Source organism: Phoxinus phoxinus, assembly GCF_949152265.1.
Source record: "Phoxinus phoxinus genome assembly, chromosome: 22".
Lineage (NCBI taxonomy): Eukaryota > Metazoa > Chordata > Actinopteri > Cypriniformes > Leuciscidae > Phoxinus > Phoxinus phoxinus.
The window spans coordinates 16,447,163-16,463,504 of NC_136897.1; the positions used below are offsets into that span (position 1 = coordinate 16,447,163).

The 16,342-nt window shown below is 37.3% G+C and overlaps 3 protein-coding genes across 5 annotated transcripts in view; 2 read left to right on the forward strand and 1 right to left on the reverse strand.

The window, feature by feature from the left end:
• The window catches only part of fmoda (fibromodulin a), a 51,053-nt gene that overhangs the window by 18,806 nt on the left and 15,905 nt on the right, over positions 1-16,342 (reverse strand). Inside the window, exon 1 of one of the 3 annotated variants that reach the window (XM_079597083.1) lies at positions 2,596-2,986. The exons of the other annotated variants lie outside the window; for them this stretch is intronic. Within the exon in view, the coding sequence (XP_079453209.1) occupies positions 2,596-2,617 (22 nt within the window). The 5' untranslated portion in view covers positions 2,618-2,986. Of the gene's footprint in view, positions 1-2,595; positions 2,987-16,342 lie in introns of those variants that run through there. 3 annotated transcript variants of the gene reach the window in all.
• On the forward strand, positions 4,045-9,442 carry prelp (proline/arginine-rich end leucine-rich repeat protein). The gene is made up of 3 exons (XM_079596521.1): positions 4,045-4,320; positions 7,672-8,648; positions 8,726-9,442. Exons 1-3 carry the CDS (start codon positions 4,298-4,300, stop codon positions 8,887-8,889), a joined length of 1,164 nt encoding a protein of 387 aa, XP_079452647.1. The 5' UTR covers positions 4,045-4,297; the 3' UTR covers positions 8,890-9,442.
• On the forward strand, positions 13,516-15,677 carry il19l (interleukin 19 like). Its single transcript, XM_079598199.1, has 6 exons — positions 13,516-13,566; positions 13,688-13,866; positions 14,397-14,459; positions 14,594-14,746; positions 15,210-15,284; positions 15,462-15,677. The coding sequence occupies exons 2-6, from the start codon at positions 13,708-13,710 to the stop codon at positions 15,543-15,545; spliced, it is 534 nt and encodes a 177-aa protein (XP_079454325.1). The 5' UTR covers positions 13,516-13,566; positions 13,688-13,707; the 3' UTR covers positions 15,546-15,677.

Sequence of the window (16,342 nt, forward strand, 5' to 3'; positions counted from 1 at the left end):
CAAGGGAAATAAGTCCCAGAAAAGTCCCAGGACCAAACCTATAACAAAACAAAAAGCCACTCCTCAAGATATCCCTTTCAGCTTTGTTTGCTCATTGTTCTCCAACTAGATTCATTTTGTTTGACTGATTGATATAATATTCAGACCAGCAAATAGTTCCAAACAAAGCCACAGAAGACTCGAACGCTGGATGTTTTCAAGCAAGACATGGTAGTGATGTTCCTGAATGAATCAGTGAATTACTCAATGTCTCTCTCATTAAGACAGTCACATGTTTTGTTCCTGAATATTCTTTGAAAAAAATAAAATAAATTAAGTGCATTATTCACTGGCTCACTCATCAACATTTCATTCCTTTATGAATTAATGGGTGATTCTCAATCAGAAGGCTGTGTCTTATAAGGCTACATAATAAAATGTAATATTACGTTTACATTGTGACCATGGGGGTGGAAACGTTTATGATGTAGCTATGCACACTTACTAGTCCGTTTCTTGCTTGCGTTTAATGCTGAAGATGACTCTAGCCTACAAGCCTCTGAAGGACTGGACTTCTCCGTTTGAGAAGCATCCAATGTGTCTGAACGAATCAGTTAAATTAATGATTCAGTGACTCACTCATAAAGTGTTTTGGTGCCACCTACTGATGCAATGATATAACCTACAGAAAGAGTCACTGAGATACAGTACAAACATAAATCATCTATAAAAATTATCTTTATTGTTATTATTATAAAAGAGCCAGACTTTCTGCCTTACAGGTCAATATTATAATCCATGTTAGGAAGACTTACAAAAAAAGCTGCTTCTCATTACAAACTGCTTTGACTAAACAATTGCTGCATAATAACATACATTCAATTTCCCCTTTATAGCATACGCCAAATCTACATGCATTGAGCCTGCTGCGTTTTCACACATTCTGCTATAAATGAAGTAGGTAGTGAGCTCTAGCTGTATTTACTTGGACCACTTCCCAGAAAAAAAATGGATATTTCTCTGATATTTTTCTGAGTTCACATACTCTACCCTTAGGGTTTGGCAAGTTGTGGTGGTTATTGGTTTTAGATCCTCTGGGTGGGAGAAACAGCTTGGTAAGCAAAGATCTTAATGAATCTCAGTCTGATTACATCAACCAGACCTCCACCATAGACTTCATCAAAATGCTTATGGTAACCACAACTGCATTACAACAAGTCTGGCGCTTCATTAATTCAAACACAGAGGGAAAGCTGTGTGGTGAAAGTGACACATTGCTAAGCATCTGCTTCTGATCCAAAACTCACAATTTTGTTCTAGGTGCCAGAATCGCAAGTTGTAAGGCTCGATGGTTTGTTGAGCATGATGTAATAGAATTATTAATTCTATGCAAAATAAATGTCAATACAGGGTGCATAAACTGCACTCCAATGATTGTGATGTTCACACATACTATACGTCTGAAAATGCACATCTGTCAATCATTTGTGTCTGTCTGTGGTGTAAGCAAACAATAAAATCATCCAGATGGCAAGACTGCACACATCAGACACACAATCATATGTCAAGCACATGCTGAAAGAAATCCACCACACCTTAGCAATACAAGAAGAACAATAAAGTAAATCTGCCTTCAGATGCTCAGGGTCAGTTCAACCCTGTATCATACATATGACTAACCTTGGTTGCTTTCACTCTGTGCCAAACCATTAAGCTCTTGACAATAAATCTTAAGGCATGTAATTAAGCTTGATATGCAAATAAATGTAAGTTGTAAGAGGAAGGAAAGACATTTCCTTGCCAAAAGGGCACTCCAGTTACATACTTTCCAGCCTTTTACTTTTAATTAATACAAAATTTAGATGTGCCTCAGATAACAATGATACTGCATTAAAAAATATAGTCTTGGCAAAGATGCATTGTCGTGCCATAAAGAATATTTGACCTAAATGATCTCACAAGGTATCAGAGTAAATGTCACAATGACTTACGTACAGTACAGAGCAAAACCCGTTACAACACACATGCAAAATCACACCCACTATAACTCTTATGTAATGATGTTTGATAGAGACCAGCCTGCGCCTGAATAGTTAGATCAATCTAAACAGTATTCATAATTCCCTTACAAAGGATCTCACAGCATACAAGAGTGATATTCCTAAAAAAAAGAACTGGACCAGCACCAAAAACACTTGTTCACATGTTACAGATTATCAACAATGTGGACAAAGAAAACCACAAAATCAAAATCAAAGCAAGCCAATGCAAAGACAAACCATGTGCAAATTCATAAGTCAACACCATTGCTGAGTATTTTCTCCTTAAAACTGCAGTTAACCAAATACCGTCTCAAAAACACTGTTTGAAATTGCCGGTGTTTCTTACGTCACAAACTACCTTGTAACCAATCACATCAAAGTGCGGATGGGCTTTAGCATATCATTATTGCTGTGAAACAAGGGAGACTCAAGAGAAGTCAGGTTATCACGGTATATTTTTCTGTTGATATGAAAAATCAGCCCAAGAGCCCACAGCGGACTCAGAGCCCAAGCCCAGGAGTGTTTGCCAGAGGCCAATTTAATCCCACAGCACGATCAAATGGCAGAGACTGACCAGGATGAGCTGGTAACAGCATCCGCTGTCCATAGAGGGAATATTAGTGGAGTTTGATGGGATGGACTGGAGCTGCGCCCACACTCCTGTCACTGAGGTGCGTGCAATGAGCTGGGCGCCAAAGGAATTATTATTTTATGAACTGGATGATGAAACCTTTCAAGGTCTCTGGTCTCGTTAGATCTTCATTTGATCTCCGTTTTCCTTCCCTGGTTTAGTCCAGTCCCAAGTCCCCTTCTTCACCGCTGTTTCAGTCCAGTTCCAAGTAGTCTTGCACGTTGCTTGTTCAGCCCAGTCCCAAGTTGTCTGCCTTGCTGCTGGTTCAGCTCAGTTCCAAGTCTCCTTTCATCGTCCAGCACCAAGTCTCCTTCATTGTCCAGCACCAAGTCTCCTTCGTTGTCCAGCACCTTCATCGCCATTGGCTCTACACAGCTCCAAGTCTCCTTCATCGCAGATGGTCCCACCCAGCCTTTCTCTGCCAAACCCAAAAGCCATCCAGTTTCTTGGCTTCGCCTCCGCTGTCTCCCTTCAGCCCCCCGGCTTCTCCTTCAGTGGTTCTGCCCAGCTGCTTGGATCCACCTTGGTCTTAGGATCCCCTAGCTCCACCTTGGCCAACACTCCCTTGGCTCCACCATGGTCTGTTGACCCTCAGGCTCTGCCGGGCTCCCTCGTCCCTCTGGCTCTGCCTTGGACTTCCGGATCTCCAGCTGCGTCTCGATCCTCCACCCCTCTGACTCAGCCAGGCTCCTCCTTCCCTCTCGTTCAGTCATTGTCCACATCTTTATCATAATTGTGCCTATTTAATGAATCATCAACATTTGTTGTGATGAGCCAGTATATGTCCTAGGCTGATTTAGAACCCAACATATCCCTAAATCAGGCCACAATTACATCCCACAATTGCATGATTCTCATTTAGCACAAATGTGCAAATCTAGGACATCGCCAGAGATATCAGAGGAAGACAACACTGAACAGTCCCTTTGAAACATGTAACTGGCTAAATGTTGGATCTCTTAAGACTTATAATGCTGAAACACCATATATCACAGATGTTGTTACTCCAGATGTTGAAGTTCTCTTGGGTTTATAATAGGGTGGGTTTGACTTTATGGTATGAATGAGCAAATGTGTGTGAGGATAGAGGAAGAAATAGGTTTCTCTGGGATTAAGAACTATGTATTGCACATCTCATCAACACTGCTTTGCAGCTGCAGCTCACTGCATAAGACACAAACACTCACTGCATAAGACACAAACACCCATGGGCCTAAAAGCACAGGAAAGAAAGAGAGAAAAAGAAAGTGTGAGAGAAATTACCTTAAAACCTAAAGCACTTAAAGTCAGACAATCCCAAATAAGTGAGCTCACACAATAATTATTTTTATTTAAAAAAATTAAAACATAAGAACCTGTCAAGTACTCTGTAGTTCTAAACTAAATATAAAGCAGATCCTGGTGTTAAGGGATGGATGTTTTGATTTAATTTGAGGCACTTTCCCTGAAGGCGGGGCAGGGAGACAGAATCGTTGACCTTCAGAAGGAAAAGAGGGAACGACCCAATAGGCAGCTTGCTTAGCAGAGGAGAACAGGGGAAGTACGGAGGAAAGAGGGGGAAAGAAACTGAGTGAGAGAGGGAGAGAAAGCTAGGTGGGAGAGCAAAACTCTGTGAGAGTGAAGTGACAGCTAGAGGATTCATCAAATGAGGACAGGACCCAGCAACAGGTAAGAAATGCTCTCTTTCTTCAAAATAGCCACAAATCAGTCTCAAAGGAGACAAGCAATACATATATATATATACATACTGATCAGAAAATATGTGAATACTGGCAAGAAATGGAACATTAATGTAGCAATTAATTTAGTCCTAAAGTCTATATAGCCGAGTATGATTTATTTACTTAAAGCTTATGAAATAATTGCATGATTCCTTTGGCTGTTCATTCACTACCTTTCAGTACTCTTGCAAATATTTCTTAGTGCTTAATTAATGTCCAGATTTTTCACAATAACACCTCTGAGTGCAATGCTAAAACAGGTAGATGTTTCCTTGCAAGCTTTTTGTTCTCATTGTTAATACTTCTTAAAAGTTTCCTTGACTGTAATATGTATAGTATATAAATAATATAATACAATTAATAAAATATAAGACAAGATATTACATATAAAACAAGATAATAACACATATATAAATATAATTTATATAAAAAAAATAAAGTAATTCTACCAATTATACATGGTTCAGCTGTCTTTTGACCTGTCCAGGTCTTTCCAGCTGTCTTTTGACCCGTCTATCAAAGTCTTATAACTGTGTACATTTTAGGATGTCAGAAACCAGTCAAAATGATAAAAAATATCCAACAGTATATAGCAGAGTCTGGCTATAGTGATCCCATTAGCATCTCTTACATCCATCAAACTGAGCCACATGATATGTCAGGGGAAGCTTTTTCATTGATTTACTCCTACATTTTCATGAATCATATTAACTGCTTAGGTAGCAGACCTGTAATGTTTTTAGTTTGATCCATTTCTAGACAAAACTATTATTCTTTTGATTCAGACATGATATATCCAAGAGACCTCTTTTGTCTTTTTTGACTTCTAACCAAATTTAAAACACATCAGTTCCCTCCCATTTTGAGTCCTGCCAGCACTGACTCATAACATGTTTTTGTTATTATGAGTTTGTGTTAAGCCTAGTATTGACCCAAATCTCTTTATATGGTCACAAATATTATTTTGCTTTTCAACATTTCTGATTCAAATCTAAGTTTACCTCAAAGGCCATAGAAGGACAATCTCATTTGCACCCCACCTAAATCAGGTATGCAGAAGAGAAATCAACATTTTCCCAGGTTTCCTTTCTACCAAGGCCCGAGCCCTGCTCCCATGGTCTCCATGACCATGCAGTTGACACCCAGCCAGACACTTTAAGCCAAACATCTGATTGCGATCATCCATCAGACCCGCTGCACTGCTCCTTGTTTTGTGCCTGTATGGGTGTGAGTCTCTGCATAGAATTCATAAAACATAAATTTCTCCAGTGAAACGATTCCTCTAGGCTAAACAATGGAGTTGAACTGACATGTTTTTACAGTAGGGCTTGACCGATCTGATCAACTTATATGTAATATTAGATAATAGTAACCCAGTGTAGACAAATATTATAATGTTTACCTAATTTAATAGGTTTATTAACCCAATTATCAACACTGCTCAATATAATTTCACACATTTTTACTATTAAGTTTCCAGCACAAAGGTTTTCCCAAGAGCAGTATACAATAACTACCAAAGAAAATTCCTGAAGGGAGCTCAAAGTAGAAATAAGATGTTTAAATGTATCAGTCTGTTTATTTTGCAAAGGATTTTTTTCCCACTGAACCGTAGTAGGAACAATAATCTTCAACTTGAGATCTCTTCCCAGCAGCCAACCCGCCAAAATATTTCTATGAGTGTTTCAAATCATTTATGTAATCACAAGGACCCTGAAAAACATCCAAATGGCTGAACTGCAACTAAAACTTGAACATTCTGCTTTGTATCAGAACATTCCTAAAGAGAACATCTGGACACTTCTCTAAAAATGGAAGCTGAAGCACAGTTAGGACACAGCAATATAGTGATGTAAAAGACACGGTACTTCACAGTAGAAAGGCCAAAAAAGCTAAATTAACATATTTTGATGTTGTCAAAATTCACATAACCCCAAAAGAGATGTGGCCTAAAATGAGCAGTTCTTGCTTTAAAACATGTTTCAAATATAGGGTTAAATGTCCTGCAAAGTTAAAGTCCAGCAAAGACTGATATTGAATTATTGAAGCTTTGGTAGCAGTCATTGTTTTAGGAGTTAAGAAGCAGATGAAGAATCCTCGATAAGAGTGTTTGACCTGATGAAGGTGCTTTATTAATAAATTATATAACATAATATATAACTTTACTAAATATTTAAAAATGTATTATTTATATTAAATTAAATAAGCATAAAATGTTGGTTCTCTTGACGTAATTTTGGCATCCAATTGGACAGAAATGTAATAATATTTATTATAAACATAGAATGTTATGCAATATTAATAAAAAAATATATATAAAAAAATTTGTACTGTTTGAGTATCTTCCATTGAAAAAAATTGTCTTTCATATTATGTGAAAAACATTTTTTGTAACATTGCTCATCATCTCTATACTCTAGTTTATAATTCACTTGGAGTTCACAGGCAAAACAAAGACAAACATCTTGAAAAACACTTTTGGCAGAGTAGAGCGGGTTGGCGACACTGTTAGATCTAGATTTATTTAATCCTCCAAGAAATGATGTCATGTTTTTTGGTGTTCCACCAATCAACAATTCAACTCTAAGTGGTGAAGATAGCATAGCAACACTATGACTGCTCTAGCATTGGTTTCCTCCAAGCTCCCCGGGGTGTTTAGCCTGTTTCCCTCGTTAAGACTCACTCTTTCCTAGGTCTTGCATTGCACAATAGAGTCTTTATCGCAGCCCTGTGCAGAAAACCTGTAAATCCAGAGAGTTTTTTTCCCTCCAGTCTGTAGAAGTCATAATAATCCAGCCAAACTGGAAGGTTACATGACTGCATGCTTTGTCAAAGACGACAGCAAAAAAAAAAAATACTTTACAATCTTTGGCTGAGTCATGCCAGACCTTGATCAAGATATCAAGAAAAAACACAAAAGATGTATCTTTAATATTTCAGTTATTTCTTCTCATCTTCTTATGTTTCTTTACCCAAAAAATACACCAAAGATACCAGAAACCTCACATGAGTCTCTTTTAATCTCAGCATTTCAAACTGTGCTCTTGATTTTCTAAGATAGCAAAGTATGCAATCAATGAAGTCAATATGACAAAAAACTTTTCTTAATTATTTCATTTTCAATATTATTATTTTTTTAATTAATTGAATTTTAAATATTATCTTTTTGTGCTCTTAAGTTGGCAATAAATGACGATGTTACTTTAAACAATCCTTATTTTAGAAAGAATTTATATTATTGCCCTAATCATCAGAATAAATAAAAATGCCAATTTTTTCTTGCTGCTTCTCTGTTCAGGACCATGAAAGCTGGGCTTACATACTGCTCTCTTCTTGTCCTTCTTCTAATCACGGATGTCTGTGGGCAACGAAAACCAAAGCCTGTCCGCCCACCTACCACCAAGAAACCTCCTGCCCCCAAGAAACCATCCTCTCCTGTCCCAAAATCAAAGCCCGAACCCCAGGAACCCACAGATTTCCCCCCTCCGATCCTAGGCCCTCCCTCTGAATTCTCAGACTGCCCCAGAGAGTGTTTTTGCCCACCATCTTACCCAAATGCCCTGTACTGTGAAAACCGCAATCTCCGAAAGGTCCCGATCATCCCATTCCGAACCCACTACCTGTACCTACAGAACAACTACATTAATCAAGTAAACGCAGACTCCTTTAACAACTGCACTGAGCTTAAGTGGATCAATCTGGGAAACAACCGCATTCGTTCGGTGGAGAAACAAGTGTTTGAGAAGCTGCCAAACCTCCTTTACCTCTATATGCAGAGGAACGAGCTAAAGGAGGTGCCTGACGACCTGCCGGTCAGCTTGGAGCAGCTTCGACTCAGCCGCAACCAGATCTCAAAGATCCCTCCAGGAGCGTTCAGCAAGATGAAACATCTTGCGCTTCTAGATCTGCATCACAATAGGATCAGTGACAGCAGCTTGGGCAAGAACATCTTCAAAGATCTGAAGAACTTGATTCAGCTCAATCTGGCCCACAACATCCTACGGAAGATGCCTGCGAATATACCCAACAGCCTCCTCCAACTGTTCTTGGACAGAAATAACATTGAGGAGATTCCACAGGACTACTTCAATGATTTTGCACACCTGGCCTTTGTGAGACTTAACTACAACCAGCTTAGTGACAAAGGTCTTCCAAAGATGGTGTTCAACATGAGCTCACTGTTGGATTTGCATTTGGCCCATAACAAGCTGAGCACTGTTCCCCTGTTCAACTCCGAACTGGAGCAGCTTCACCTCAACAACAATGCCATTGAGAGTATGTACTTAAATACAATTTTTGTATTGCGCCACAGAATATTTTCAACAAAATAACACATTTACTTGTCTTTGCAGGTATAAATGGCACCGAGATCTGCCCCACTAACTCTCACAACATGCATGATGAAAACGGAGCACCCAAACTGAGATACCTGCGTCTGGATGGCAATCACTTGAGTCCCCCTGTGCCCATTGATGTCATAATGTGCTTCACACACCTCCATGCTATAGTAATATAAGATATCATGAGTGATGAACCGATTTATGCATGCCTGCGCACAACCAGGCCTTCCTGTCTACTTGACAGTACTGATTGAATCAAACAGTACCAGAGAAAACAAGTAATCAAGAACAAAAGGCAATGCATTTTTTGAATGTTCAGGAATGTTTCGGTGTGTAACCTAAAAACCTTTGATGCATCATATTTATTGAACTTTCTGTCTTGAATACAACCGAGCATGAGTATTCTGCATTAAACGTTTCTATGTGATTATACAGAGCAGAAGCAGAAGCAATGGCTGTGAGTGGAATTAATTCAACCCTAAAAATAAAGGTACATTAACTGACGTGCTGTGCTACAGACAACAAGTGTAGTTACAATGAATATACTGGAAGAAGTATATTGTCTATAGGGGTAGACTAGAGATAAGATGAAAAGAATGATAAACGGGAATAATGTAACTACTGTGTAGTTGAAAATGTCCTTAATGTGCCTGTGTTTTTAAAGTACTGTGTGTAGTTCTGCCTTCATCTTGTCTATATCTCTATATAAATAAATATGTATATACATTTTTTTGCCATTTGGACAACCCAAAAGGATTTCTCAAAACATTTCATTAAGGATTTTTCTAAAATTAATAATAGGCTATTTTAATCATTCAATTTATATGTTTTTTACATCGGTCATATGCACATTGTAGTTTGACATATGCTATCTGAAATATAGACTCTGCTACTGCAAAGGTATAATGCACCTGCTATATTCCACTTCACATAACATAAAAATACAATATATAAAATAATAAATGGAGCAAATCCATAGGACCCTTACACCATATGTGCTTGGGCTCTAATAAAACCAGACAAGAAGACAGATTTAGTGAATAATATAGGACACATTCACAAACTTTTCCAAAGCCAAATGTACCAAGCACAAAAGAAAATTGTGTCTATAGCGACATCTTGTGGGATCTATTATCATGTACAGTACATTATATTGAGTAAATGAATCTCTAAATGCTTTTGTGATAAGATTCAATATTCTAACACTTACATTTAGATCAAGAAAACACATATTGCACAAAATACTATTAGCATCTCTAGAAGAAATTAACTTATATGTTTTCACATTACGAATACTTGCTAACTGTTTTCAAATATGATATGGAATGTTTTCAAACTGTAGGCTAATGTTCTGTAACATTAGATCTGTTTAATCATGTTATACAATATTGGCCAAAAGTGATGTCTGAAGGGGATATTTGTTTTAATGACCCTATAAGTTTGTTTAAACCATCCAATTTTTCCAAATATTTTTGATAAGAAAATACTAAACTTAGTTAAAGTTTATTATGTATTATATTATGTTTTACTCCCAATGGTAAAAATTAAGTCTTTACTGTTGTTTGTTTATCTATGTGGTGTTTTTTATATGCTTTAAGACAAACTACCTTGTAACCAATCACATCAAAGAGCGGGTGGACTTCAGCATGTCCTTAGCTATGTTGCGAAGCAGGGGAGTCTCAAGAGAAGCCAGGTTATCCTGGTATATGTTTCTGTTGATATGAAAAATTGTGCATTTAGCAAAATATAGCGGGTGAACGTTCTAAGTGGTTCAAAGTGTTTCTAAGGATACATATTATATAACATATTAATTACCGTTATGAGTTCGACATTGTAAAGAACCATACATAAAATGCATTACCATTCAGGCTTCGACTTGTAACCGATTATGAAAAAAAAAAGGAAAAAAATGCTTTTAGCAGCAAACCCCGAAGATGGGTTTGGTGCACACACAGAGATAAAAAAGTACCGTATGTGTAAAATGAAATACTCTGCTGTATCTTTAATGCTGTGGGCCTAATTTTCTGCCAGAAGTCCTGGACATCTTGTTCAGATACATGGCATCATGGATTCAATCAAATACCAACAGATACAAAATCAAAACCTGACAACCTCTGCTAAAAATCTTATAATTGGGCAATGTTTGGATCTTATAACAGGACAGTGATTCAAAAACAAACATCAAAATCAAAATTGGTCACTGAGCACAAAACCAAGCACCTGCAATGGCCATCCCAGTCCCCAGACCTGAACCCTATAGAAAATGAGCGGGCTGAACTGAAGAGAGGAAGCGCCAACATGGATCTGGGAATCTGAAGGATCTGGAGAGATGTATGGAGGAATGGTCTCTGATCTCTTGTCAGGTGTTCTCCAAACTCATCAGGCATTACAGGAGAAGACTCAGAGCTGTTATCTTGTAAAAAGGAGGGTGCAAAAAGTATTTAATAAAAGGGGTCAAATAATTGTTCCCAACGTGTTTTGGAGAAAAACATTTCATAATGTGATTTCCCCCCCACTTTTCTTTTACTTCAATGAAAGGTTCGATTTTGCTAATTTAAAATATATATATATATATCAAAAGCATTAAATCATGCAGATTTATTTTTTACAGCCATCTTTGATCATATTTACCAAGGGGGCAAATAATTCTGACCAGCACTGTGAACATTTTTATTTTATTTTATTAGGCATGATTAGCATGATAAAAAGCCAATATGTGTAGTAAAGGAAATCGTGCGTCTGCGCGATTCATTCACACAGAGACATGCAAAACATACGGGATTCATATTTAAACAGTCTTTTTGCAGTTTAACCCTCTGGGGTCGGCAAACGCGCTTTTGGTTTTGCTGGGGATTTTTTTTCACATAGAAGCAACATAGACTTAAAATACTACTATTCACAGACACAAGTCTATATCGCAATTAGAATAAAAAACGTACAGGTCACAAACCTCGTCATTGCTCCTCGAAATGAACTGAAAGTCCCGCTCTTCCTCTGAGGTAAATTCTTCCAGCATTATTCCTCACCGTGTCTCAGAACGATGTAAAGTACATTAATATGACTAAACTGATATGCTTTGAATGCTGCACGCTCTGCGTGGGCTTGGCCGTATTAGCGGATAATGAGGTTACTCGCGAAGGACTGACATCTCTCTCTTTTCTAATAGATTACATAAACAAAGAATATTTGTTTTCGATTGGTCATACATTATTTAAAACCTGACATTTCAACGTTTCTTTAGAGATATGTTTCACGTTAGTGTGACAAGTACTCGCTAAGTTACAGTTCATTTTCTGATGAGTATCATTGGAATGGATTTCATTGAGAGAGACGGCAGATCGCACATCATGTTGTTTTATTTTGCGAAAACCATTTAGTTTTTATTGTGTTAACAGTTTCGAATGATGTATAACACTTATCTGTATGACCAAAATGTACGGAGTATTTTGAGTCTCTTTGCAGTTATCAGGACACAAGTGAGGGCGCCACGACTTTGCCGACCCCAGGGAGATATATCCCAAAGTGAACCACTGAAATCATGTTTCAGGTCCTCACATGTTAGTGATGAGTGACATATAAAAAAAAGTTCCTGGTTGTATTGTTTTATCCAGTAACAATACATTATTACAAATGTTTTAGTTCTCTTCCTGCTCACTGGTTGCAAATCATTTAGGGTTTCAGCATATTCATATTTTAAACAATTAATTAAACAAGTATTTCACGTATTCATTTCCGTTCAAAGAACTTGTACGACAGACAGTTACCTGCATTTCCCAGACAGGTTTGATTAGCAAAAAAACCCTTAAAGAAAAGGACAAAAATAAAACAAACTGCTTGCAGCATCAGGAAACAGAGCAAGGAAGATCTGAACTTATTTCCTACCAATGCCTTCTAACAGTGCCAGAAATGACTAAATATTTTTTTTCTTCTGGGCCATGGGGTGTCTACTTTCAAAACAAAGGCAAGCAATGCTGGTCACTTGATTATGAAATGATCAGTAAAAAAGAACATATAACACAACAATGTCTGGAAGAAATTTGCTGTCCTGTTCAAAAAAAAAAAAAGAATACTACCGTAATTCATTTTTGGTCACAAGATACATTTTGGTTTAAAGTAAGCTGCGCTTGAAGGTGTAAAAAGAAATATCACAGTTGATTGAAAAGGAAACTCCGACGTTTCTGTCAGCTTTTATCAGATGAAATGAACACATGTAAGGATGTAGAGATAATGGTATAGTGACAATTATATAAGCCCCTAATACCCAAGGCGGCCGCAGAGGGACCGTCCCAGTGGCAAGTGTACAGTAAGCTCAGCTTCCTTAACAGATCTGCTAAAAAAGAATAACCAAATGATGGGATAAAAGTAGTTTGGTCTTTCTTCCTCATTTGTAATGAAATAGTTTATAATTCATACATTTATATAAATGGAGGATCATGTGACGCTGAAGACTGGCTGAAACTTCAGCTTTACCATCACATTACTGTATTTTTGGTCAAAAATAAATACAGCCTTGGTGAGCATTAATAAACTTCTTTCAAAAATGTTTTACCAACCCCGATATTACCAATATACATAATTGCTAAACTACGTAGTATAACATGCTACTACAGGTATTGCAACATTATGTATGTCAGTAATTGTTTGAATGGAAGTCCTTCATTCTTTCATGTCAATTCCCACAGTGATGAAATAAAAAATGTTGCAAAGACTTCCTCTTACTGTAATGGGGAGGCAAAAGATAATCAATGAATACCTGTAGAAATTCCCCTCTTGTCCCACTATAAGAGCACCTGCCATCACCATGAAGAGGTGCACATCATTCTATGAAGAAAACACTCCTCGGACATCACTAGGTAACAAACCATAACATATAGCATATATTTTATCCTAGAACAGACTGATAAAGCTCATACAAGTATAATTTTAAGTAGCACATACAATGTTGTGTTTGACTGTCTTTTCTTCATTTCCCAGGCTGAATTGTCAGAAGCATAATGAAGGACTTGTTTATCGTATATAGTATGTTGGTATGCATCATGCTGTGTGGTCTATGGGACTCAGCCCAGGGTCGGAGGCTTCACTTAGGCAGTTGTAAAGTGAACATTCACACCCACGAACTCAGGCACCACTTCCAGCACATTCGTCAAGGCATGGTAAGCACACTTACAGTGTTAAGCTTAGTCATGTGTTAGTTTCAGCCTTTCTTTCTGTTAAAATAGCTGGTAGCTGTTTGAAGCATTCTAAACATGTATAAATAGCGCCATGTCAATTTCCCACCATAACAATGACGTCACTGGTGATGTCAATGGGCTTTCTCGACAGGTTTGACATGTCAACCAACAGGTTATTATTTGAGCTATTTCATTCTTCTTGACTCTGCATGTCTAAATCAAAAGAACAGCATGTAGCAAGACATGCTTTTTTGTTTCAGTTCTGAGTTTAACATGCCAATGACTTTTAAGCATGACAAAGGAAAAATTAACAAAAGGAATACCTCACTGGAAACTCCTGGCAATGTGTTCAGCACTTCGTCGGGGTGACGAATAAAAAACAGAGCAAAAAATGTACATGCAAGCAACATGAAACAAAGCTGTTTTTAAAGTGGCCTCATTTTTATTGCGTCTGTGGTTTGAGGTTATATAGTGATTATGGTAATGCAATCTGATATCTTTTGTTTTGGCAGATTTCTGGAGATGATCACAAGGGAATCAGATTACTTAGAAAAGACGTGATGAACAGTGTACAGGTAACATTTTTTAAAGTTTTTTTGCAGCGCCTGTAGCATCATAACCTTTGTAGAGTCAACTGATCAATTAAAATGTGCCATATATTATAAGACTGTCAAAAAAATCTGTGATTTATGTGTCTTCCCCATTATAGGCTACAGAAAGCTGCTGTTTCCTCAGGCGGCTCTTAGACTTTTACATGGATAAGGTCTTTATCAGCTACACCAGCAGTCATTCCCTACATCGCAGAACCACCAGCGTCCTGGCCAACTCCTTCCTCAGTATCACCAAGGACCTGCGAGTGTGTGTAAGTATAGATACTAGACAGAGACACTACTTAAAGTTAAAAGATGTTTTTCAAACTGTAGCAATTGTAAGACTGGAAAAAAATGGGAAAAGTCCGGCATACTGTCGTAACTCGCAAATATTTTTACAAAGGTCAAGGCCAAAGACCTTCTTTGGGCATTTGAATGGCATCGGAAATTCCAAAATAAGGTCATTGACTAAGACATTGCTTAGTATTAAAAACTTGTAAACTACAATATTTTGTGATACTTTTCCTATTTTTTTTTCCCTTGTATCGACTGTGGCCTGTCTGCAAAAGTGCAGGGGTTGGTTACTAATAGATAAATAAGCAATTTTAAATAAATACATGTGTACTGTAGAATTTTGGTGGGGCAGTTGTAAGCACAAGAATACAGATAGAGATGTTCTTGGAAAGCTTTTAGCATATTAACTTAACCATGTGATGTTTTCTCTCTATCCAAAAGCATGCTAATGCACACTGTGAGTGCAGTGTAGATGCCAGACTAAAATTCACAGGCATTCAAACCACGTATGACAAGGTAAGAGACATTATTCACCAACAGGAGACATATAACTAGGCTGCCAGACAATAAAAAGCTTCACAGATTTCTTCAGATTTTTAACACTCTTTAATTATGATTATAAAATATTTTTAATTCTACTAACTTTTCCCCCACAATCAGCACAGAAAATTTAACTTTATTTTTGTCTCTCAGCTTGATAATGCAGCAGGAGCCGTGAAGGCTATCGGAGAGCTGGATTCGCTACTTGAATGGCTAGAAAGTTTCCAACACCACTGATGATAGACCAAGACCAAACTTAAGCTCAATATTTATTATATTTATTAAGAGAAAAACATTGCATAGATTCAAGAATAAAGAATCTTTACTACTGTACTTGATTTTAAAATCATGGAATTTCATTCTGGAAAAGATATGCCTTGGAATAACGGAATTACTTTTCAGTATTTGTTTATGGGCCATATAGACTAAGCATATTTGCATGATGTATAAATGTCATGCTGCAAAGTAGACCTTTAAGGTCAGTTTGTGATCTGCATTTTGAATAGATTTGTTTTTGTTGTATTTATGTGTTTATAAAAAATAATGTGTAAATAAAGATATATTTAAACTATTGTGCATCTCCTGTTATACCACAAAATCTATTCAGATTCATTGAGACACATTATAAGAAATCGCTCAAAAACTTGTTTCATATGTGGAGTTTCACCACGTCAGAGTAAACATGAGTAACCATAATCTTGTCATGTTTATGCTAAAACTCTGCAGTCTAAAGTTTTAGCTCGTCATCACTCAGTGTTTTCTGACAGACCTCTTTAGCAGGTGTCTACAAAACACAAACTGCATTTATCACTGACTTTCAATTTAGCTACCAGGTTCGCAACTACTCATATCAGACAATAAGATATTAAGGTCATACCATGTCAAATTCTGACTTAATTCTTAATAGTGTCTTCACAGCACAAATAGTGCAAGAAAGGGGCAAAAAGTCAATCACACAACACTTCTGTTAAATTTTGCTGTATGGCTGAATTCAGAATAGCATTCGAGCATAATTAGAAATAGCAGAAGAAAAA

Bases quoted from the DNA above. Each gene is read 5' to 3' on its own strand.
- prelp (XM_079596521.1), top strand. From the start codon at position 4,298: ATGAGGACAGGACCCAGCAACAG. The intron at 4,321-7,671 runs GTAAGAAATGCT...TTCTCTGTTCAG, and splicing joins AGGACAGGACCCAGCAACAG to GACCATGAAAGCTGGGCTTA. The intron at 8,649-8,725 runs GTATGTACTTAA...TTGTCTTTGCAG, and splicing joins CAACAACAATGCCATTGAGA to GTATAAATGGCACCGAGATC.
- il19l (XM_079598199.1), top strand. From the start codon at position 13,708: ATGAAGGACTTGTTTATCGTATATAGTATGTTGGTATGCATCATGCTG. The intron at 14,460-14,593 runs GTAACATTTTTT...TCCCCATTATAG, and splicing joins ACGTGATGAACAGTGTACAG to GCTACAGAAAGCTGCTGTTT. The intron at 14,747-15,209 runs GTAAGTATAGAT...TCTATCCAAAAG, and splicing joins CCAAGGACCTGCGAGTGTGT to CATGCTAATGCACACTGTGA.